Source organism: Toxorhynchites rutilus, chromosome 2 (genome assembly GCF_029784135.1).
Source record: "Toxorhynchites rutilus septentrionalis strain SRP chromosome 2, ASM2978413v1, whole genome shotgun sequence".
Classification (NCBI taxonomy): domain Eukaryota; kingdom Metazoa; phylum Arthropoda; class Insecta; order Diptera; family Culicidae; genus Toxorhynchites; species Toxorhynchites rutilus.
In genome coordinates, this window is record NC_073745.1 from 165095255 (window position 1) to 165121530 (window position 26276).

The following is a 26276-nucleotide window of genomic DNA, read 5'->3' on the forward strand; positions in this document are numbered from 1 at the left end:
TCTTTGTCTGTTGACACGAAATCTGTGTTGTTGATATCTAGTTGTGCCGTAATACAAATACCAGATAACAGGAATTCAATGTACAAAGGGATCTGTCTTGTCGGTTGGCATAAGTTTCAGTCGTGCCGACTCGTGAGGAGCAATCGGAGCAGCGGGTATTTCAGTTTAGAAATTGATTGAAATGCAACCGGATTTGCTAGTAAAACTTTTGAGCAAGTGATGCAAGATTATTACATCGCGAACAATTGTAAAATTTCATCGATCCACCCATTTCAAGCTTATAATTATATCATCCAAAGATCAGGTAAAAATGTAGAGATTTTTGTATTTTAACGCTTTGCTCTTCATTTGCACTCATATGGATATTCAAAACTATGATTTTCTATTTTTCCATTTGTTCCATCGTTTAAAATTGCGACGCAAATCTTTGAATTCGTTCCCGTTGACTCAGGCATACTGACTTTTTAGTTTGTACTGGACTTTTTATTTTTACTTGCTTTAAATAGAATATAGCAGTTTATATCCGTCTTCACATAAAGATTCACAACACTCACCAGTTAGCTGAAAATACAAAAAAACACCAAAACATTTAAATTCAATTCATCCAGTGAATTTACAGTGCAGTTAAGGACGTCGGGATATAGTTCTTAACAGGTTATTCGAGAGTATGTACTGTGAGTATATTGAATAGAAATTCGTTTCAAGTATTATGGGCAACCCTGTAGGATTGGCTGGAGAAACATATTTGCTTACAACTCTCAGCTAATCAGGAGCTGGTATAATTTGACAGTTATCTGATCTGAAATCGAAATCTCTAGTGGGAAGTCTCGTCTTAAGATCAATTGTAGTAGAAATATCAATTGGTCCATACCATTGGTGATAGTAAAAATCTAGGCACATTGAATCCGACATAAAATCAGCTCAAAACTAGTCAAACTAGTATGTGGAGTGTATCAAAAAATAGTTAAAAACATTCGGAACTAAGAATAAAAATACGGCAATTATGAAAATTTATCAAAAAAAAAAGTGTAACAGTACAGCATAATGTGTTAGTAGAAATTTGAATCAAAATATTAAGCAGATTGTTGATTTCTAAATAATGATAGTGCTTCCGATTCGACACCGTTCATTACCTTCTAAAATAATATCGTGGTATATGACCCACGAAACCACTGAAACCACTAACTATACAGAATGGAATCGTCCTTGTGTCAGTGTGGGACTTTAAGCAGTACTGGCACGATGGTCCTCCGGCGAGACAGGGGGTTGGTCGCAGGCCTTACCGCCACCATAAAAAAGAGCAAGCAATGAATAATGAATAAGGAAATTCGAACCGGAACAATCGGCACGGATCCACGCGACGAAAACGGATTATGGATTGGAAATTCGGGACGTGGAACTGCCGATCTCACAACTCCCAAAAAACACTCGAGTGCTCAACGGTACGTACGTTTAGGGATGGTCGCACCATCTACCAGGGCTGCGGCAACACACACGAGCTGGACACAGCTTTTATAGTGATGGGCGAGATACGAAAGCGGGGGATTGGGTGGTGGCCAATCAGCCTTCGAATGTGCAGGTTGAGAATCGAGGGCCGATTCTTCAACATTAGCATCATCAACGTGCACAGCCCACACCTCGGAAGTACCGATGATGACAAGCAAGAATTTTACGCACAGTAAAAGCGTGAATACGATCACTGCCCAAAACATGATATTAAGATCGTCATTGGAGATTTGAACGCTCAAGTTGGCCAGGAGGAGGAATACAAACCAGTAATTGGAGGGTTCAGCGCACACCAGCTGATCAACGCCTAAGACTTATCGACTTTGCCACCTCAAAAACATGACCATTCGTAGTATCTTCTTCCATCATAATCTCCTACACAAGTACACCTGGAGGTCACCTAATCAAACAGAAACACAAATCGACCACGTTTGGATTGACTCCCGGCATTTCTCAGATATAATTGACGTCAGGTCCTATCGGAGCGCTAAAGTTGGCTCGGATCACTACCTTGTGATGGTGAAGATGCGCCCAAAATTCGTCGTTGTAAACAACATTCGGTACCGACGACCGTCTCGGTTAAATTTCGTGCGGTTTAAGCAGCATGATGTCGCCAGAAATTACGTGCATTCGCTCGAAGCTGCGCTGCCGGAAGGGGACAAGCTGAACAAAGCCCTTCTCGAGGACTGTTGGAACGCCATTAAAATAGCCATCAACAGCGTAGCAGAGAACATACACTCAGCGGGACGAGTGGCTTGACGATGAATATAGGAGGGTGATGGATGAGGAAAACGTTGCACGGGCGGCTAAGTAGCGCAGTGCCACTCGTCAGAACATGCAAAGACATCGACAGAAGAAGATGCAGCGTACCCAAATCTCCCGAGAGAGAAAAAGCGCTGCCTGGAGAAGGCGGAGTATGCAGAGCCGCATCGGTCTCAGAAAACGCGGAAGTTTTACCAGATAGAAGCTCAACGCATCCCGCAAAGGTTTTGTGCCGCGAGCCGTAATGTGTCGGGATAAGAATGGGAGTATTCTGACGAACGATCGTGAAGTGACGGAAAAGTGGAAGCAGCACTTCGAAGAAACCCCTGAATGACGGGGCAGAGGATCATGGCGCCGAGGGAAGCAATTTCGTCGATGGAACAAGCGCGGAGGAGGTGCCAGCTCCAACGATAAGCGAAGTTAAGGGCGCTATCAACCAGCTGAAGAACAATAAATCCGCTGGGAAAGATGGCATCGAAGCGGAGCTTATTGAGGTGGGCCCGGAGAAACTGTCTGCACCGGCTGATTGTGAGAATTTGGGATGCAGAACATCTACCGGAGGAGTGGAAGGATGGAGTTATCTGCCCGATCTACAAAAAGGGCGACAAGCTGGACTGTTAGAACTATCGTGTAATCATCGTCCTCAATGCTGCCTACAAAGTGCTATCTCATATTATTTTCCGCCGACTACCACCAATAGCGTACAGATTTGTTGGAAGTTCTCAGGTCAGGAAGAACGATCAATGACGGACCAATTTTTTACGCAGATGCAGATGCAGAAGGCCGTAGATACAGACTCCCCACGCACCATTTGTTCATCGCTATCAAATTTAGAAATATATTATTTTGTACCGCGCAGCACTGTTGAAATTCTGAGAAACACACATCTAGAAAAAACGTAAAAACACATTTAAATACGAATTAAAGATTCTCTAAATCTTCAAAAAAAATCCAATGTTTCAATATTTTTTTTAGTACAGTGCGGACTCTATTATATACAGTTTTTGATTTCTTTTCACTGTATATAATCAAATCCTGTATATAATCGAGTCACAAAAAATATTTTTTTTCATTCGTTTGGTTTTTTGTTTTTTTTTGGTTTTTTGAAAATAAAAGAGGAATTTGATTTTGGAAAAAATAAATTTATCCAGATTCTCACAGATACAGACGATCATATTTGGTGAAAAAAATCCTTCCACGCGCATGGTCGAATTTCAAGAATGGCAGAGTTATAAAACTTTTTTTCTATTTCGGACTCTGTTGCCTCAAACTGGTTCTAAATTAAAAAGTACGCTACGGAAGTCGATTCTGTTGCTTTCATTTATAAGATGAGAATATTTAGTACACGATATAGTAGTGGAATAATAACAGTTTGGAAGTGTTATTATTAGTTTTATCCTAAAAAATATATATCAATCAAATTGAAGCTCTCTAACCGCTCTACAATTTGTTCTTCAACACCCAACTTCTCTCTTTCTTAATTTGGCTGCAATATCGATATAAACAATTCCTGGTAAAAAAATCAAGCAAAATATTCAAAAATCACTATTTATACCCCACTGTATATGTAATAGCAACTTAAATTTCACCTAAACGTTGAAAGGCTACATTTCTTCTTGAAATAAGTCATATTTGAAATATAAAAAAAATCGAGTCTGTATATAATCGAGTCCGACCTGTACTTAAATTTTTGATGATTTTTTTTTAATAATATTTCTCGATACACCATAGTAAGATGCACTTTCAGTATTTTTTTTTTCAAATTTTACCTCGAAGCTATCGAGAATAGCATGAAAAACATTGAAAATTACGTTTTTTACCATAGATGCTATGTTGAACCTCATAGGGGTTCAAAAAAATAGTCAAAACTTCTTATTTATGACCCTATAGAGTAGTGCGGGGCAAAGGTGCGCACCTATCTGTTGTCGTCCAATAACTCTTGAAATAAATGCAAAAATTCAGTTTGCAGACCAAATTGTAACTATATATTTTATCTTCGAAACGTAGTACAATGATTTCTCGGGTTTTGTTTGTAGTTGGACAAAAACCTATTTTAATACAAAATGACAAATGCGTACTTTTGCCCCATAGTGGGGGCAAAGGTGTGCACCGTACGGGGCAAAAGTGCGCACTTATTGAATTGTACTTCTGAGGTAACTTGTAACAAAAAAAAATCTTTATCGTAACCAGCGGGAGTAGCATCATTACTAGAGTGTGTTGGCACCATCCAGTGGGGTGGAGAGAGGTGTTGTATGGTGTTTTATGGGTGGAGATAAATGGGTGTTATGGTCGAAATTTTTGGGAGGTTGGAGACTGAAAATATAAGATACCTGAAAGTGTCCAACATTTGAAACAAAATTCTTTTTATTAACAAACTAGCCGACCCGGCGAACTTCGTCCCACCCACAATTGATATATTGATATAAATCATTTCGAACTTAGGATTGGGCGATCTTGGATCGATTTTCGAAAGATCGATCTTTTCCATTTCGATTCCCGATTTTTTGGATCGATTCATTGTGCCCGAAAAAATCGTGAAGATCGATCTTTTTCCTTCGATTTTTTCGATTTCAGATTTTTTTTCCAGTGTACATCGATTTCAATCTCACCACTTGACAAATTTTATTCAAATTTAATTAGTTCAAATTAGTGGAAGTGAAGAGGATTTGGTGATCTTGGATCGATATATAGAAGATCGATCTTTTCCTCTCCGATTTCCGATTTTTTGAATCTATCCTATCGAATTCCAAAAAAGTCGCGAAAATATATTTTTTCATTTCGATCTTTTCGACCTTTTGATCGTAACGAAAAAATCGTAAATATATTTTTCAGTGAACATTGATTTTGATCTCGCCAAAAACCACTTGATAAATTTCATAAACATTGGATCCCTTTCAAGGTTGTCAAATTAGTGGTCGTAAACTTAGGTGAAGCAGTTTTGAAGGTTTTGTCATTACACAACAGAAACTTAACTACTAGAACTTAATCAGTGACTCAATCCCTGCCCCGTTTAGAGAATCGATCCATCAAGGTCTTCAAAAAACAAGGTGATTTTCGTAATCTACGTTTTATTTTCTATTTTCTACATAATTGTCGTAACGTTTTTTATAGCGTGGCACAAGTTTTTCTATTCCGAGCGCGAGGTGCGTAGCGTCCAACTTTTTGAAGTACGATCTAACTGCGTCACGAATTTCCTCAGTGTTATCGAATCGGGGAAAGCCGAACGCCTGTTTCACCACCGGGAATAAGTGAACGCGAGGTCTGGGGAGTAAGGAGGATGCTCGAACACAGTCCATTTGAATTTTTTCAATTACTCTTGAGTTACGCGAGAAGAATGGGGTCGCGCATTATCGTGGATGAGGAACACTCCTTTCGTCAATAAACCTGGCCTTTTGTTCTTAATCGCGATTCTTAATCGGCTCAAAACTTCACAATAGTATGCTCGGAATTGAAAAACTCGTGCCAAGCTATGAAAAATGCCTCGAACGTTACGGCGATTATGTAGAAAAATAGAAAATTGAACGACCCTCGTATGAAGCGTAGAGGTTTATTGATTGCGAGAGGAATAATTTTATTCAACCAAGGTCTGAATTCATCACGAATGTCCATTTAATGATGAAAAAATCGAATTAATCCATTTAGAAGTGATATCGTGCTTTTCAGCAGTATAAACGGACAGACCCTCAAGTATTTTGCTTCTGGTTCCAGTCAGCTTCTAAACAGTCCACATGAATGAATTTACTTTTCCGTACATACCTAATATCACTTCTCTGTTAACTCACAAACCGAAATATAACCATCAGCGAATTGAATTTTGATATTAAAACACTCAAAATGCCTAATATCGGAGCAGCTAAAATTACATCCACACGCGAAATCATGTATGATTTTCGGTTTTTGTTTCCCTTTTCCCCTTTTGATCAGTATTCATTGCCATGGGGTGGCTTAAATATAGGGTTGGGGAAAGAGAAATGTCGTATTTCTGATCGAAATTTGACGCCTTAATTAACATACTTAAAATTATCCAATTTAAGTCAAATATGCGCCGTTTTGTTCGCAAACTTGTTGCCATTTAGAAGGCAACTTCATTATCCTCCCCTTATAAAACCTCCCCTCCTTATTTGAAAAAAAAAACTCAGACAGCCAGTTTTCGCAAGCCTCTTTTAAGGCCAACTTAGTAGCACCAAGAGCTTTTTGCATGGACCGGAAGAGATGATAATCACTTGGAGCCATTCCGGACTATACGGTGGATGCAATAGGACATCCCATCCGAGCTTCCGTAGCTTCTGGCGGGCCATCAAAGATGTGTGAGGTCGAACGTTGTCCTGGTGGAAAACAACATCATTCCTATTGATCATTTCTGGCCGCTTCTGGTCAATCGCCTGCTTCAAACGGTCAAGCTGCTCACAGTAAAAATACCGAGTTGAGGGTCTGGCCATAGTTGAGCAGCTTAAAGTGGATGATTCTCTTCCAATCCCACCAAACACACAGCAAAACCTTCCTGGCCGTCAATCCGGGCTTGGCGATGGTTTGGGCCGGCTCACCGCGCTTCCACCACGACTTTTTTCGCTTTAGGTTGTCGTATGTGATCCACTTTTCATCGCCAGTCACCATCTTCTTCAAAAATGGGTCGAGTTCGTTCCGTTTCAGCAGTGCATCGCAGGCGTTGATTCGGTCTAAAAGATTTTTTTGTGTCAACTCGTGTGGCACCCGTACATCCAGCTTTTTTTGGAATCCAATCTTCTGCAAATGGTTCCAAACGGTTTTATGGTCTATACTCAGTTCCTGGCCAATCGAGCGAGTGCTCACATGCCGGTCTACTTGGATGATTTCAACGATTTTATCGGTTTCCACGACGATTGGCCTACCAGTACGGGATGTATCTTCGACAGCCACTACACCAGAACGAAATCGATCAAACCAACGCTGTGCTGTGCGAATCGTTACAGCATCGGGTCCATAAACTACACGAGTTATGTCGGCCGCCTTCGTTGCAGTTTTACCTCGCAGGTAGTAAAAACGTAAAATATGGCGAATTTCTTGCTTGGTGGACTCCATCTTTGACGCGCTATAACTTGAGACTCAAAAGGACAATCACAACACTGTCAAAACGACACTTGTAGCACAGATTGTCGTCTTTAAATAGCCGTATAATATGACCCGATTCGATAAGTACAACATATGTTTAAGTGTTGCCATATATTGATAATATACGACTTTTTTTTCCCAACCCAATATTATAGAATAACATGTTGCTGGTGTTCTCATCAACAGAAATCTAAAATTCAAAATGTAACTATACAAATCAACCACCTGTCCATATTACCCCCACTGTCCGTATTACCCGCGGTTCCCCTACATACAAACGGGTAAAGCTAATTAAAACCGTTTAGCAAAAAACAGGAAGTGGGTTATACCTGTGGTATAACCGCAAGTTTGACGTAGGACGATCGTTGATTTAGTGATCATTTGTTTGAAGTTGAATCTGAATCCACTCTGAATGAATGAATAAATGAATATTTGGGGGATATCCAAAACGAGAGCGTTACGTTGGAGGCAAAAGGATGCATCCAATATTGGATACGAAAATATTCTACTGATGGGGAAGAATAATCTTGAGAAGCTTTCCTGTTAATAGCACTTGATTGAAAAATCACGAAACGAAATACATTTGATTGCGGTATTATATGAATAGAAACCTTAAAAATAAACTCTTTCGCTTGAATGTAATTTGCAATTCCGAAGGAAACTGGCAGATTATTTTGCAGCAACGATGACATCTTATCGGATTCTTTTCGATCCCCGGAAGTGGTTAATACTAACTCGATAACCACCTGTTAATTGCATTTGATTGAAAAATCACAAAACAAAATGTATTTGGTCACAGTATTATATGCATAGAAAACATTAAAATAAACTCTTTCGCTTGCATGTAATGTTCAATTCCAAAGGAAACTGGCAGATTATTTTTAAGTAACGATTACATCCTTCCGGATGCTCGATGCCCGCCAGTGGTTAATGCTAACTGGATAATGTGTGTGGCAGGTGCTCCGCTGCCTCAAGTGGATCAAGTTTTCGATGCTGTTACTTTCTTGGTCGCCTTTTCAGTGGCATCAATCTACTCCCGAAGGTTTCCCTTCTGGCCTAATAGGCTCTTAGTGACACCGTTCATCAGCGCTTTCATGATGAACGAAGTTAGCTTCACCGCAAAAGCGACAACATGCTCCAATCACTGTTCAATTATAACTTGAATGAATTTCCGAGCGGCGCTCGCTTATATATCGATTGGTGATTTCAATAGCCTGTTTTGAAAGCAATTTTAAGGCTATTGAAACAAGATTTGGATCAAAAAGTAACAAGTATATAACGTGTAGATATTTTATCTTTCGAATGAAGTGTTTATCATACCATCTCGTTCAGTTGTTTAGGAGCTATTCACGCTCAAAATATCGTTCTCCGGCGTAACGCTTTCGTTTTCGAAACTTTGAATTTACACCCCGGTATAGAAATGAAAGACGTATTCCTACATCAAAAAACCGTTCAAAAAGAAGATCGCATGCCACATGTGCAAATAACTTGCCAAATTCGCCGAATTTTTCCATTGCAACAGTGGTATCTGCAAGCGGCGTACTTTCCCCAATAGGCTTAGTGTAGAACTGTGGTTCGCAGTCTGAAATCTTGACGTACGTCACCCCTTATATTAGTACACCCCTTCCGTTCTGGAAGCTGCTTGGAAATTTTCGGCTTTTTAGGTTTTTTAATTTTGTCTGGTCTTATTATGCTGAATCATACCGATGCTGGTTTTGAACTTCTTGACTGAACCCACTGAATGTAGTCCATGACTTTTTGGTCCAATTCGGTGTGGCGTCCGTCCATTTCTTGGCTGATCTTCAAGGGAACACTTCTCACTCCTCAAATATTCGTTTCACATTTCCCAAATGAACTTGGAATGGGTTTTGTAAAGACAGCAATTTGTATCCGTTATTTAATGTAATAAAAAGTACAGTATAAACATTATATGATTATTTTATGATTGTTGAATTAATGATTATTGTTATTTATATTTATGTGCTATTTAGTTATTTAGCGTATGAAAAGTTCCCAACTACTTTTCGATACACTCCTTTGGTAATTTACTGGACTTCGTATTCTATCGGATCCGTGAGCCTTGCTACTCTGCTAGTTTTCAATAATTATTGTTAAGTCAACTACGACGTGAACTTTAATTCTTTCTTATGATAACTTTCCGATACTTTATTAGAACTTTATTAAAATGAAAATTTACTTTATTAGTACTTTATTGGAATGAAAATTATCCGTGAAATATGAACTATGTATTCCAAAACTGATCCCTCTCTTCCCTTAGAACGGCTTTATTCCAGATAGTGGGGTATATGCCCGACCCCCTAAGATGGGGGGTATGCCCGACCCCCTAAGGAAAAGTATTGTTTTGTGAGATCTGCGGGCACATATTGATATGTTTCCTCCACAGAATCGTTGTCTAGTTTATTTGCCATGAGATATAAGGAATATCAGTACATTTGAACGGTAATTTTCTCAAGTAATATTCAATTTAAAAAACTGCCATAAAAATGAAGCTCATCAACCAGTACGGGTGAAACCGGCACCCCTTGGGGGTAACACCGGTACCCTATGGGGTAAGATCGTCATCTCAATTTCTCACTATATGCTTGGCAACAGATGAACCAGTTTGAATGTGACAGTCGGTAAATAGAAGGTATTCTAATTCTAAATGTCGCTGTCGAGTATGGTTCGAATCGCTCAACCGATTCCGAAGATATGGTCGGAACAAGTTCCGATGAACATGGAATATGGAGAAGAAATCACCAAACCACACCACAATTCAATTACAAGTTTAATGGAATCTAGGACCACATTGAACACTTACCGGTGCTCAGTTTTTCTTCTTACTTGAATCAATATCCGCCATACGACGCTTTTAATCACACTAGGATTCGACTTGAAATCACAGAGAAGAATGAGTTCATGACTGTAGGTGATTTTTTTCAGGTTTTTGTGATTATGATGGCAATAAAACTAATTAAATTATGTTTAGTTGTAATTAGTTTATTATTTTCGTTAAGACCATACAGCCATTATTTTTCGTTCAATGATGAAGTTCATTTAATTTTATCGAACAGCTTAAATCCAACATTAAATTTACATCAGTAGTTCAAAAGTCGTGGAAGCACGTTTGATAGAAACTCCACTAACAATAGCCTCTTTTACAAGGGTGAGGTTCTCCTGGGACCAACTCCCTCGATTCGTTTTCATTTGGTAGCTGCGAGGCATCTGAAATTGATGGAAAATATGACTTAGAAACCTTCAACTAAACGCAAACCATGCCGGGATCCCCCACTGAAAGGGTGACGGACTTACCCCGACAGCACACATTTTTCAAGAAGACTATTTATATTAACTTATTGCTTTAACTTACCTCAACTCAACTCCCAGTGATTGCTAACAATCCAGGGGACAAACTGTAGAGCAACGGAAAAGAATTTGAAACCGCGTTCAACAATAAAAGCTTAAACTTCACTGACGGAAAATTACATTTGGCTACATATCATCGGCACTCGCGTTTGTTCTGATTTATATTTTGACAATTGACGGATCACGGTGGGTTCGATGTGATTGAAAACGTCTAAAATAATAAATACTAACATGTAGAGTATTCAAAAACGTAGTTAATCAGAGTTTTCTAGTAAAACTCAGGGGGTGCCGGTCTTATCCTCAGTGGCGGGCTTACCCTTCCTTCCCCTAATTGTTTCGCGCTTGCCTCTTTTGTTCTTTTCTTGCTACCGATAGTCGAAATTGGGCCCCACAAGAATCTCAGTCAAAACGCGCTGGGCGACGAACGTGTTGAACGGTTAAACCTTGATAGAGATTTTATTAGAATTATGTCCAGATTGATGCCATTCCGCGCTAAATATGCATCTCTATCACATAGGTTTATATGATTTATGCAATTGTAGTAAAGGATATCATGATATCGAACACGTTGTTTGGTCATGTAATAAATTTTGTAATGAAACAATCAAACTGGCCGATTCAGAGGCTCTAGAAGTACACTCTTGGTTTACGTGAGTGTACTCCTCGAGACTTTAAATCAGCAACCAGTTTGATTCTTTTATTGCATATTGATATTTTAGCTAGTCGCATTCATAATTTTATGTTCCTCGTATAGGGGTTCTTATGAAGCGTTATTATGGACTAACCACTTCTTTTACCCAAATTCACTAGCCCATTCTCCTTTCCTGAAAAAGCTTACCCTTCCTAAATAAATTCGAGTTTAGAATCAATGCGTCTTATACGGAATACAGCTGAAAATAACTAAATACACTTTGATGGTAACGTCAATATGTTTCACTACTGGAATGCCTGGACTTTCTTTGTACTATCCATTGACTTTTCGTTGGTAAATCAAAGTACTTTGTTAAGATTTCTCACAACGTCTTGTTCTCCAATTGGAATTATTTTATACACTACATGGATTTCGAGTTGTTAGTCTATGACCAATACGTCGGAAAGGAGAACAACAAAAATTAGTATATTATCAATGATCTATTTTTTTCAATTTCAGATTTCGACATGAAGCAAATACCTAATTCGGTGACTCAGGATCTGCTCATCACCCCAATGATATCAAGTATATTCGAATCCCAAAGATTCGTTCCGAATGTTCACCCGTTCATTGTGCCCTTCAAATATATGAAACGCAAATCACGCAGCGAAAAAAATCCTGTTCCGAATAGTCAAAAGGATGAAAAGTATTTCGAAAGACGTAAACGTAATAATGAAGCAGCAAAAAAATCTCGTGATGCTAGAAAACTTCGCGAAGATAAGGTGACAAAACAGTGGAATTTATCAAAACTATTTACGTTTTACTAGCTGACCCGGCAAACGCCATATAATTTATTTCTAGGGAATATTCTGATTGTTAAAATTAACCAATATATTTCAAGAGAGTTTGTATGTTATCGTTCAGATCTATAAAAATGATCTATATGATGATTTTCACAGCGAAACATATATATGCGTACCTCTTATTTTCGAATTTTCCCTTTTTATTTTAAATATCCTTGTTTTATATATAAAGATATGCATAGTCATTTTTTTCGAATTTCTCAAATATTTTCCAATGTGTTCTATCATTCTAATTTGGGTGAAGACAAACTCAAAAATATACTGACCGTGCTGATCTGATCAGCCGTTCTCCTGTGATGATATTTTACACGTACGTGGGAAAATCCTCTATATAAAAGATTCTATTCTGTTCAATTTCAGATATCTCTAAAAGCAGCCCTCCTGGAACGGGAAAATGCAATTCTCAAATCTCAAATATTAGCTCTCCAGGAGGAGGTATTTACTTTGGCACAAATGATCTGTATGAAAGATAAAACACTCATATGCACACGTCATGTGCAACAACCACAGAGCTTTAGCAATTTGTAAAAAATAAAATTTAGCACAGGAACTCTTCGTCAGTTTCCCTAATTGGTGTACTCATTTAATTACAGCGCAGTTTATTGAGTTATTTTGCAGGATAAATGAATGCGAGCTAAGCACAGGTCGCACGAAAATATAGCTCAAACGGCTTCATAAATATTTATGTGAAGTGATCAAAGTGTTGTGTGATAATAACAGGTGGATATACTATTATGTCGGGAGAATTATGTTCGTGCCATCGCCACAACTAATAGGGGTTTCCTACAAAGTTTTTGACGTAGTTAATCAGATGTGTTACGAAAATGAATCCCTTTCTCGAAAGTGGATAAATCAATAGAATACGAATTCAAATTATGAGTTTTCATTGTTGTTATGATGTTACTGAAGTTATCTATGAAAATAGTTGTATCCGACCTTTTTAATCAAATCACCCTTCGATCCGAACGTTTGCGTAATGGTGAGAATATCAACACCTGGCAAAATCACGTTGACTGAACAAAAACTAAGAACGCGATATTGTAAAAATAAAAGGTAAACACAAAAACGCCGTAATCTGCCGTGATTTATTGATAACATAAATACGACTGATTTTCTTTTTTTGTTTTCATAGACCTTCAGAGTTTCAATAATTCCGAATACAGCTTCTAAATATACAGCCATTCCTTGCCAATATTTTGCCATTCCATACTTTCATATTTTGGTCTATTTATTCCACTTTTTCCCAAAAAGAACTTTTTTTTTTAAATTCATAATTTTGAACCACTGAACCGATTCAGATGATTTACATATCAAATTGAATGAGCTAGCCTTTTATTTAAAAAAATATTGAATCTGCAAAAAAATGGATTTAATTTTCGTAATTATTGATTGTATTCGTTTTTTATTGTTTTCCTGGCTTTGGACTAGAGGGCGCTATATTTTTTTTTATATATTCTCTTGGAAGTTGAGGATTTTTTACATAACATATCTCGATATCAGAGAGGCTTTTCTCTCGTTTTCGAGATATGATTTTTCAAAGTTAACTGGTGGTCGGAAAAATCATGTTTTCTTTTATCCCAAAATGACTTTTTGCAAAAAATCATAACATTCGAATTACGGCACATATTCAGATGATCGATATATTAAATTGAAGCCAATAAGATAACCTATTTGAAAAAATATCACACTTGCGGAAAGATTGGATTCTAGTCGCATAGGTCTAGTCTAGTCAAATAGGAATATTGAACGAAGACTTAAAAGTTAAATTTGCAAAATAATGACTTAAAAAACGAAAAAGAAAACCTTTCTGAATTTTGGATATATTGTGTAAAAAAAACCTCAGCTTTCAAGAAAAAATATATAAAAATACTGCGCCATCTATCTTTAACCGAGAAAGCTATGAAAAACTAACTCAATCAATAATTACAAAAACGAAAATCCAAACTTTTTGCAAAAGTAATATTTTTTCAAAGAAATCTAACTAATAAACTTCAATTTGATATTTCATCTGAATCGGTCCAGTAGCTCAAAAGTTATAAATTTTTGTATTAGAAATAAGGGGGAAAATTTGTTTTTTTCAAACCATCGGTTAACTTTGAAAAATCATATTTCAAAAACGAAAAAAAGATATATCTGATATTGAGATATGTTATGTAAAAAATTTTCAGCTTTCAAGAAAAAATATAAAAAAATATAGCGCCCTCTAGTCCAAAGCCATGAAAACAATAAAAAACGGCTACAATCAATAATTGCGAAAATAAAATCCATTTTTGCGAGTTGAATATTTTTCTATAAAAAACTCATTGGCTTCAATCAGATATGTCGATCATCTTGGAAATGTTATGAATTTTTGAAAAAAGTTATTTTGGGAAAAAAGAAATAATAACCCTAATAAACCCTAATAAAAAAAAAATAAAAATACAGGTCTAATGTTCTGCGATAATGAACAAAATTTCCACTTTTACGAAAATCTTAGAGTCACTATATCGGTTTGGCATGGAATGGGCTCATAGCAATGGGCTTTTCTAAAATATTTTCTTCGTAAATACGAAGACGGTTCGGTTAATTTTATTATTTTTTCGCTGTCCAAATCATTACCAAATCATAAGTGTGAATGTCGTCAGTCGGTGTTTCGGTCTTATTTTTATTCATTCTAGATAGAATAAATCGACTGTTTTCGAGTTTTAGAACTGCATAAATACAAAGCAGAATAGATTTCTCAATACATTCAAGTAGTTCCATCCTTGAAAATTCCTGACTTTTGTGATCGATCTTGTATGTTTTATTCAACTTTACTACTTGTTCAAATATACACAGAACTACACTACGACTCACTGTGCTCGTGTTTTTGGACCCTGTTGGAAATTAAATCGTACGGCAAGGGGTTAAAAATTAGAGCAATAAGATGTGCCTTATGGAAAGAAAAAGACAGGGAAAATCTAGTCTATTCTCGAGAAGAAGAAGAAAAGATATGGAAGAAGAAGATAATACGTTATTTAGAAACATTAGAGATAAGAAAAAACGTCTTTGATGTCACATTATAGTTCTATATTATCCATTTGGAGTGAAAGCTATAATAGTTTACGAATAATGGCCTTAAATGCATAAAAACTATACTCAATAATTTACAGACATACACTACCACACAAACTAAAAGAACACTAGCAAGAAAATATCTTGTTAATTACAAGAGAAGCAAGCATAACACAGGAAAATCCAACGCACAACAAATAACAATTTGAAAGAATAGCATTAGTAAAAATTGATTATAAATACTCTATATTCAATAATCATGAACGACATTATGTGTTTTTGTGAACGAATAAATAAACAAATAATGAATAGAACGGCCAAAACGGCTCACTTCAATTCCTTGGAAACCAATATGAATATAAATGCAAAACTTATGTACAATCCTGATAGTTAGTGACATAATTCTACTTCGCAAGTTTGACAGTTGTAACGTGCTCTAAAAATAATAAAAAATAATTTTCCCCAGAAGCAAATTCCGATGTAATTTTCTACACAATTCAGAGATGAATGATTTATACTTGTTCTAAGCCTTCACTGATAAGAAACGACACAAAAAGACTAGCATTCGATTCTCTAAGCGACGTTTGGATCGATCCAGTGATTAAATCGATACAAAAGAATCGATCTTTGCCGAATATATCTTTGAAAAATCAAACGTCTTTTTTACATTTTATTTATTTGTTCTATATGAGAGCCGTCTTTTCCTTAAACCGGGAATACAAGTTTCATGTTTTATTTCCTGACCAAAGACATTTTATTTTGTTTCTCAGTATGAATGTCACAAAAAAACTTTAAAGATACAAAAATGCATTTTCTAAGGCATTTATCTTGTACCGTCATGGAGTTATTCAATTAAATAAATTTATTAGAAAATTATTATAAGAAATTCAACAACTGATATTTGTTTAGACCTCAGTCAGCCAAAATTATATGAAATCCATTCGTGCTATACATCTAAGATTTAGTCGAAACCGATTCTTGACTGTAGCGTCAGTTCTAGAAAAGAATGTTTTGGCTGGAACTTATAATCCAAATTCGTCACAATTTTCACTGTCAGCCTAGTGAATGTGATGGTGTAAATATAACTTGTGACCGCTTGTTTTGTAAGAAGCGAACTTACACAATTGCTTCTCCTAGATTTACGGCTAGGATTGGGCGATCTTTATAAAAGGATCGATCTTGATTAACCGATTCTCAAAACAGCGTAGAGATAAATTCACTGTCTAAATAGCTACCAGATAATCTTTAGAAAATAGAATCCTTTTTTCATTTTATTTTTTTTTATTGAAATGCAAATCTTGGTTTTAGCCCCAGTTCTATAAAACAACCTTTCGACTGAAACCGATTTAACCGTATGAGCCAGTGGTTGCAGTACGTCGCATCCCTCAGAAGCTGCCGCTGATTGGGATCCTGTCAGCACTTGAAAGGAAGTAAATCATAAAAGAATCAGACTGACTTTGTTGGCAAGCTTAATGAGGCGATACAAATGTTAACATTATGTTTGTAGAATTTGTGATTGTGAGATTCAAATCGATGTACATTGAAAAACAAATCTACAAAAAGTTTTTCAAAATCGAAAAAATCGGTGTAAAGATCGATTTTCACGACTTTTTGACGTAGAACTACGTCTTTCAGGAAGGGTGCCAAATCAGAAAACAGGTCACGTTTTAATGAAATAAAGTTAACGTTAATAACTATATTCCCTGTGAACGAATTCTTATGATTTGCATACCAATCGAATCGGAAAATCTCTAAGATTTGTTTGATATGCTATACATTACAATTCGATAATCTCTAAACGTTTCAAATTCATGAAAACTGGAAGAACTTCTTACCGCCAAGTTTCCATTGGTCCTATTTACGGTTTCCCCAACACAGACTTCTAAATCGATGTACCTGTGGAAATCCGCTTTGCAAATATTCATGCAAGTCGGGGGTGTTTTTGTTCCCACCATGCTATGTTTTCCTAACACGTACTTCAAAACCAATGTGCCCAGGGGAATCCGCTTTGTCAAAACATGCAAGTCGGGGGTATTTTTCCCTACTGAGCTGTGTTTCCCTAACACGGACTTCAAAATTAATGTGCCTGGGAAAATCCGCTTTGCAAATACATGCAAGTCGGGGGTATTTTTTGGTGTTGAGTACTTTTGTACTAGCTTGTCGTTGTGTAGACCGGAATATGTTTCCCTAAAACGTATTATTAAACTGGGAAGCCTGGGAAAATCGTCATTTCAGATTCTATAGGTGAATGAACTTTCGCGTTTCGAGAACTACATAAACATGAGATGTGCAACAACTTCAGAGGGAAATGTAAAATACAATGATCGTTTGACAATTCTTCCGTTCACATATTTTGGTAGTCCCAGGCATCATATCATATTATATTACAAAAGTTTCGATATATTCTAAAATAATATTCGAAGTGGTAAACAAGTGGATTGCATAATGTAATTGCGTAGTTCTACGTCGGAAATATGCGGTCGTGTCCTAGACACAACCCTTTACAATTTTCGAGTAAAATGAATCGATCCAAAAATTCGAAAATCGGAATGAGAAAGATCGATCTTCTAAATATCGATCCAAGATCGCCCAATCCTAGTGGGAAGTCTATAATTTTGGCTTGGGGTTCGGTTTCCGTTAAGGCCGGTGGATTTTTCGGCAAAGAAATTTCTTCTGATTTGCACTGTGCCCATGTATATCCTAGTAATTTGATTCAGCTTGCCTTGAAGAATACATTCAATTTTAGATTGATTAAAATGAATTAAGTTGTTTGACGCATTGAAATCCTTCGAAAAGTATTATTTTTTTAAATAACAACCATACACCATATTTTTGGGGAGCAGCAAACGGAGCAGAAGTTTCATATACTGCGTTGTCGACACAGACTTCAACACTTGGATGAAAATACATTACTTTATTCTAATAATTTATCTTCATTTCTTAATAATCGTCAGGGCTGGGTGAGTGAGATTGGTGGAGCATGTTGCAAGATTGCTGAGCAGTAACCCCAAATTCGGTCCGGAGACAAGAAGAAATGTTGTTGCAATGTTGTTGGACCAGGTAGAGCAGAACCTGGCAAGAATTAGAGCAGCCCTGTGCAGCCTCACCAGTCCCCCAAAGAAAAACATATACGAATAAACAAATCCAATCCATATAACTTTTCCATGATTTTGCATGATTTATTCGAAATAAACACAGCCAACACAAAAGTTCGCCATGGAAATGGTTGACTCGAACAACGTTAAATGCACCAACGTAGCCGCACATCGATTACATGTTCACCTATGTTCGCCTAATGGTGAGAATATCGGCACCTGATTATGTCATGTTCTCTGTCCTGTTAGAACGCGATATTACATACACAAAAATAAAAGGATAAAGCATCAGAGCGGTAATTTGAATATTTGATTTACTGAGCAGTTTTTATTGCCACTAATTTATGTTCCAGAACTGCACAAAACACGTCTGGGTTAATCGATCAAACCGGTCAAGGAACATACCAAACATGAACTGAATATGATCAAGTGACTAATGATGAGCAACAATCATACTGAGAAGAATTAATAGTAGGGAATGAGACGAGAGAGATTCCGTTGTTTATAGATTTTCAAATGATGTGGTTTTTTTGAATGATTACAATATTTGCATTTTACAACAGCAATAACACACTGAATGTCAACAGTTTTTTTTGCAAAAAAAAACAGGAAGTGGGTTATATCTATGGTATAACCATAATGGTGACGTAGGACTATCGTTGATTTAGTGATCATTTGTTTGAAGTTGAATCTGAATTCATTCTGAGTGAAAGAATATATGAATATTTGGGGGACTTCGAAACGAGAGCGTTACGTTGGAGGTACAAGGTTTTATGCATCCAATATTGGATACGAAAATGTCCTACTGATGGGGAAGAATAATGTTCAGAAGCTTTCCTGCTAATTGCACTTGATTGAAAAACCACAGAACTAAATGTATTTGGTGGCAGTATTATATGTATAGAAAACATTAAAATAAATTCGTTCGCTTGCATGTAATTTTCGATTCCAAGGGGAACTGGCTGATTATTTTGCAGCAACGCCATCTTTCCGGATTCTCCTCGATTCTTCTCGAAATCCACCAGTGGTTAATACTAACTCGATAACCACCTGTTGATTGTACTTGATTGAAAAATCACACAATTAATTGTATTTGGTCGCAGTATTAAATGGATAGAAAACATTACAATAAACTCTTCCGCTTGAATGTAATTTTCAAGTTCAAGTGGGACTGGCAGATTATTTTACAGCAACGATCACTTCATTCCGGATTCTTCTCGATAACCAGCGAACGTAAAGAGTTGCACGCGTGTATGCGTGTGGCAGTTGCTTCGATACCTCAAGCGGAACCAATTTTCGATGCTGGTACTCTGTCGGTCGTCTTCTCTTCTCCTTCTGATGGATCGGCATTTCTGCCCTCACTCACGGTTCCAAACATACTGCATGTCTTTCAGGTCAGGTCAGGCCAGGTAATGAATCCCTCGATCCCTCGCCGTCCAGCTCGTCCAGCACGTTCAGCTCGTTCAGTAACGATGTTGTGTTGTCGATGTCCTCACGAAAAATGAATGCGTTTCACCACCAGAATATCGCTTAAGTATGCTTTTTGTGCGTGATTGAATCGAGAGAAAGTGTGGTTTACGATGGCAATTCGGAAGGCAAACTAGAGGGGAATGAACTCTCTGAGTTTGAAACTTTCGGCGACTGAGCAATAATCGATTGAAAATTATATAATTTTCCCGATGTGAAACATTTTCTGTTGCGCGCGCATACAATATTGGATACGAAAATTTTCTACTTATGGGGAAGAATAATTTTCAGAAGCTTTCCTGTTAATTGCGATTGATTGAAAAACCACAAAACCAAATGTATTTGGTTGCAGTGTTATATGGATAGAAAACATTAGAATAAACTCTTTTGCATGAATGTATTTTTCAATTCCCAGGGGAACTGGTATAGTATTTTTCAGCAACGATTAGTTCTTTCCTAATTTTCCTTGATACTCGAAGCCCACCAGTGGTTAATGCTAACTCGATAACCACCTGTTAATAGCACTTAGTTAAAAAATATTTGGTCGCAGTGTTACATGGATAGAAAACATTAAAATGAACTCTTTTGCATGAATGTATTTTTCAGTAACGATTGGATCTTTCCGGAATTTTCTCGATGCTGAATGACATCCAAACGAAGAGTTCCGCACGTGTATGTGTGTGTGGCGGCTGCTCCGATCTCTTCCAGGGGAACCGTTTGTGGAATCACTCTCTTCCTGATGAATTCTCTTCTGGCTTAAGGTGCACAAACAGGTTCTTGGTGACACCGTTCATCCGCGCTTTCATGATAAACGAAGAGCTTCACCACAATAGCGACAACATGCTCCAATCGCTGTTCAATTATAACTGAGTGGACTTCCAAGCGGCGCTCGCTTATATACCGATTGATGATTTCAATAGCCTGTTTTGGAAGCAATTTTATGACTATTGAAACAAGTTTTTGGATCAAAAAGTAACAATTATATAACGCGTAGACATTTTATCTTTCGAATGAAGTGTTTATCATACCGGTTCGTTCAGTTGTTTAGGAGCTATCAACGCTCAAAATCTCGGTCTCCGGCGTAACGCTTTCGTTTTCGAAACTTTGATTTTACACCCCGGTATAGAAATGAAAGACGTAGTCCTACGTCAAAAACCATTTGGTACACAGTCATAAACGAAATATCAACACTTGCTCTGTCTCCAAAAATACGAAGAACGGTAGCTTTATGTATCTATAGTGGAACAGCTAGTGTCATGTAGGGGAGATGGGGGTAAGACTTCAAAAACTTCAATTGTATCTTTGAAAACTGATGTTTTCAAAAATTTAAAAGCAGTTCAATATACTGGTTTTCGAAATAACTGGCCAAATGTTTTATAAAAATGTGTTTTTCCATGTTTTTTACTGAAATTAAAACAAGCCGAAAAGTACAACATTTTTATCGGTGCGGGTATAATGGACATGTAGTGGGGGGATATATTTTTTTATTAAATCGTTTATTTTTACAGGCTCAGTTACATAAGTTTAAAGGAGCCAACCTCTGAACTATATTTTAACTAGAATATATTAATATGTTTCCTTAATTCTATGGTTAATAAAATAGGAAACCGATTACTCGCGGTCGACTCGAGTTTAGAAGGGTGACACATTTTCGTTAGGAAAAGGATGGGATGTAAGGAGATTGTAACAATATTCACACTCATACTCACATTCTCATTCATACTCACACTTCTTAAAAATTCTTAAAAACTATCCTTACATCTAATATGTATTACAATTCACCTTATTCTAATGGAAGTGAACCGATAACTCACCAAGGACGAAAAGGAGGCGAAATGATATAAGGAAAATCACACACGAAGATCGATAGCTTTTAGGAAGACATATATTTGGGACATGTAATCAAGATCTAGCCGAGCCAACACATCTCTCACCGGCACATTGGGCTGCCTTCCTCCGGCCCGAAGAGAGTTTTCTAAATTCGATCTGGCAACAACATACCCCTCGCACGACCAAACAACGTGTTCGATGTCGTGGTAACCTTGGCCACAAACACAGATATTGCTGTCGACAAGATTAATACGAAAGAGTAGCGCATCTAACGAACAGTGATTGGACATGAGTCGAGAGAAGGTGCGAATAAAGTCCCGACTCAAGTCCAGACTTTTGAACCATGGTTTAAGGCTAACCTTAGGGATAATCGAGTGAAACCACCGGCCCAATTCATCTTCGTTCCACGTTGCCAGTTAGCGATTATATTTTTACGGACTAAAGAATAAAATTCATTGAAGGCGATTTGACGCTGATAAATGTCGCCTTCAATTGCACCTACCTTTGCTAATGAATCAGCCTTCTCATTACCCGGAATAGAGCAATGAGAAGGGACCCAGATAAAGGTAATGACATAACAGCGTCTGGATAAAGCACTCAAAATTTCTCGTATTCTCTCAAGGAGGTACGGCGAGTGCTTTTCCGGCCTCACTGAACGGATAGCTTCGACAGAGCTAAGACTATCCGTTACAATGTAATAGTGTTCAACAGGTCGTGAGGCGACGCTGTCCAGCGCCCAGTGTATTGCTGCCAATTCAGCAATATACACTGAGCAAGGATTCTGAAGACTGTGGGAGGTGCTAAAAAATTCGTTGAACACTCCAAATCTTGTTGACTCATTCATAGAGGATCCATCAGTAAAGTACATATTATCACAATTGACACGCCCATACTTTGCTTCGAAGATCGTTGGAATGAACTCCGATCGATGATAATCTGGAATTCCATGGATATCCTGCTTCATGGACAGATCAAAATGCACAAAGGAATTTATGTAGTCAGGGGAACAAACACGGTTGGGAATACACGAAGAAGGATCAACCTGCATGGAGATGAATTCATGATATGAACTCATGAATCCGGAGTGAAAATTTAGCTCGAACAGCTGCTCAAAACTTCCGATCACCAATGGGTTCATGACCTTACACCGGATGAGGAACCGAAGAGATAATAAATTGAAGCGATCTTTTAGTGGGAGTATGCCTGCCAAAACCTCGAGACTCATGGTATGCGTTGAGGGCATACATCCCAACGCAATACGGAGACAAAGATACTGAATTCGCTCGAGTTTAATGAGGTGTGTTTTGGCAGCTGTTTGAAAACTGAAACTGCCATACTCCATCACTGAGAGAATAGTTGTTCGATACAACATTATAAGATCTTCGGGATGGGCTCCCCACCAGGTGCCGGTAATTGTACGGAGAAAGTTTATTCTTTGTTGGCATTTTTTACCCAGATACCTAATATGGGCCCCTTAAGTACATTTGGAGTCGAACCAGACCAGACCTAGATACTTGAATGACATAGCATGAGTGATCGGTTTACCCAAAAGTTGAAGCTTTGGTTTTGCTGGTCTATGCTTCCTAGAAAAAACCACCATCTCTGTTTTCTCCGTGGAGAATTCGATCCCTAGCCCAATGGCCCAGGTTGAAAAAATGTTCAAGGTATCTCAAAACCTCTATTGAAACAGAATCAAAAGCCCCCTTTATGTCCAAGAATACTGAAGCCATTTGTTTTTGACGTAGGACTACGTCTTTCATTTCTATACCGGGGTGTAAAATCAAAGTTTCGAAAACGAAAGCGTTACGCCGGAGACCGAGATTTTGAGTGTTAATAGCTCCTAAACAACTGAACGAAATGGTATGATAAACACTTCAATCGAAAGAAAAAATGTCTACGCGTTCTATACTTGTTACTTTCTGATCCAAAAACTTGTATCAATAGTCTTAAATTTGCTTTCAAAACAGGCTATTGAAATCACCAATCGGTATATAAGCGAGCGCCGCTCGGAAATCCACTCAGTTCTAATTGAACAGCGATTGGAGCATGTTGTCGCTGTTGTGGTGAAGCTCTTCATTTATCATGAAAGCGCGGATGAACGGTGTCACCAAGAGCCTGTTTGTGCACCTTAGGCCAGAAGGGAATTCATCAGGAGGAGAGTGATGCAACAAACGGTTCACCGGGAAGATCTCGAAGCAGCCGCTACACACACACACACACACACACACATACACGCGCGGAATTCTTTCCGTTTGGATGCCATTCAGCATTGAGAAAGATCCGGAAAATAATCTGCTAGTTCCTCTGGGAATTTAAAAATACATTCATGTGAAAGAGTTTATTTGAATGTTTTCTATCCATGTAACACTGACCAAATATTTTTCAATCAAGTGCTATTAATAGGTGGTTATCGAATTAGTATTAACCACTGGTGGGCTTCCAGTATCGAGGAAAATGTGGAAATATCTAATCGTTACTGAAAATAATCTGCCAGTTCCTCTGGGAATTTAAAAATACATTCATGTGAAAGAGTTTATTTTAATGTTTTCTATCCATGTAACACTGACCAAATATTTTTCAATCAAGTGCTATTAACAGGTGGTTATCGAATTAGCATTAACCACTGGTGGGCTTCCAGTATCGAGGAAAATGTGGAAATATCTAATCGTTACTGAAAATAATCTGCCAGTTCCTCTGGGAATTTAAAAATACATTCATGTGAAAGAGTTTATTTGAATGTTTTCTATCCATGTAACACTGTGACCAAATACATTTGGTTTTGTGATTTTTCAATCAATCGCAATTAACAGGATAGCTTCTGAAGATTATTCTTCCCCATCAGTAGGATATTTCCGTATCCAATATTGTATGCGCCCGCAATCGATTATTGCTCAGTCGCCGAAAGTTCCGAGCTCAGAGAGTTCATTCCCCTCTAGTTTGCCTTCCAAATTGTCATCGTAAACCACGCCTTCTCTCGATTCAATCACGCACAAAAAGCATACTTAAGCGATATTCTGGTGGTGAGACGCATTAATTTTTCATGAGGACATCGACAAGACAACATCGTTGCTGAGGATGCTGGACGTCGAAGGATCGAGATCTGCCCTGAAACGCAAGCAGTTTGTTTGAAACTGTGAGGGAGCACAGAGAAGCCGATCCTTCAGGAGAAGAGAAGGTGACAATCGAAAATAATCTGCCAGTTCCTCCGGGAATTTAAAAATACATTCATGTGAAAGAGTTTATTTGAATGTTTTCTTTCCATGTAACACTGACCAAATATTTTTCAATCAAGTGCTATTAATAGGTGGTAATCGAATTAGTATTAACCACTGGTGGGCTTCCAGTATCGAGGAAAATGTGGAAATATCTAATCGTTACTGAAAATAATCTGCCAGTTCCTCTGGGAATTTAAAAATACATTCATGTGAAAGAGTTTATTTTAATGTTTTCTATCCATGTAACACTGACCAAATATTTTTTAATCAAGTGCTATTAACAGGTGGTTATCGAATTAGCATTAACCACTGGTGGGCTTCCAGTATCGAGGATAATGTGGAAATATCTAATCGTTACTGAAAATAATCTGCCAGTTCCTCTGGGAACTTAAAAATACATTCATGTGAAAGAGTTTATTTGAATGTTTTCTATCCATGTAACACTGTGACCAAATACATTTGGTTTTGTGATTTTACAATCAATCGCAATTAACAGGATAGCTTCTGAAGATTATTCTTCCCCATCAGTAGGATATTTCCGTATCCAATATTGGATGCATAAAACCTTGTGCCTCCAACGTAACGCTCTCGTTTTCGAAGTTCTCCAAATATTCATTCAATCAGAATGAATTCAGATTCAACTTCAAACAAATGATCTCTAAATCAACGATAGTCCTACGTCACCCTTGCGGTTATACCATAGATATAACCCACTTCCTGTTTTTTTTTCGGCGTAAGCCATTTGAATTTCTGAAGAAAGCCCCTGCGGAACCCATATTGTGCATCTGAGAGTAGACCCTTCGTTTCAACCCATCGATTAAGGCGAAACAAGATCATTTTCTCCAACAATTTCCGTATACAAGACAGCATTGCTATTGGGCGGTACGAATTGAAGTCGGACGCGGGCTTTCCGGGTTTTTGAATAGCTATAACTCGTACTTGTCTCCAATCATCTGGAACAATATTATGCTCCAGAAACCGATTGAATAAATTCAACAAGCGATGTTTCGCCACATCAAGGAGGTTTTTCAGCAAGTTGAACTTAATTCTATTCGATCCCGGAGCAGAATTGTTACATGAAAGGAGAGCAAGAGAGAATTCTACCATCGAAAACTCGGAATCGAGATCGCACCTATCTTGTGAAGTATCTCGAACAATTTTTTGTACGGGAACGGAATCGGGACAAACCTTCCGTGCAAAATTAAAAATCCATCGATGTGAATACTCTTCGCTTTCATTCGATGAAGAGCGATTTCTCATGTTTCGAGCCACTTTCCATAATTTTTTCATTGACGTTTCTCGTGACAAACCTCTCACGAAATTTCGCCAATAAGCACGTTTTTTCCCTTTGATCAAGTTTTAAAATTGATTTTCAAGGGCTAAATACGTTTGAAAATTCTCAATGGTTCCACGTTTCCGA

At 37.6% G+C, this 26276-nt stretch overlaps 1 protein-coding gene and 1 long non-coding RNA gene across 2 annotated transcripts; one reads left to right on the forward strand and one right to left on the reverse strand.

The window, feature by feature from the left end:
* Window positions 1-155: 155 nt before the first annotated feature.
* Window positions 156-15548, forward strand: LOC129769423 (D site-binding protein). Its single transcript, XM_055771697.1, has 3 exons — window positions 156-304; window positions 11873-12135; window positions 12577-15548. The coding sequence occupies exons 1-3, from the start codon at window positions 220-222 to the stop codon at window positions 12742-12744; spliced, it is 516 nt and encodes a 171-aa protein (XP_055627672.1). The 5' UTR covers window positions 156-219; the 3' UTR covers window positions 12745-15548.
* On the reverse strand, window positions 10336-10867 carry LOC129769424 (uncharacterized). The gene is made up of 2 exons (XR_008741876.1): window positions 10727-10867; window positions 10336-10581 (listed from the first exon to the last, which is right to left on the reverse strand). It is a non-coding gene; the product is annotated as an uncharacterized LOC129769424 (long non-coding RNA).
* Window positions 15549-26276: the final 10728 nt, after the last annotated feature.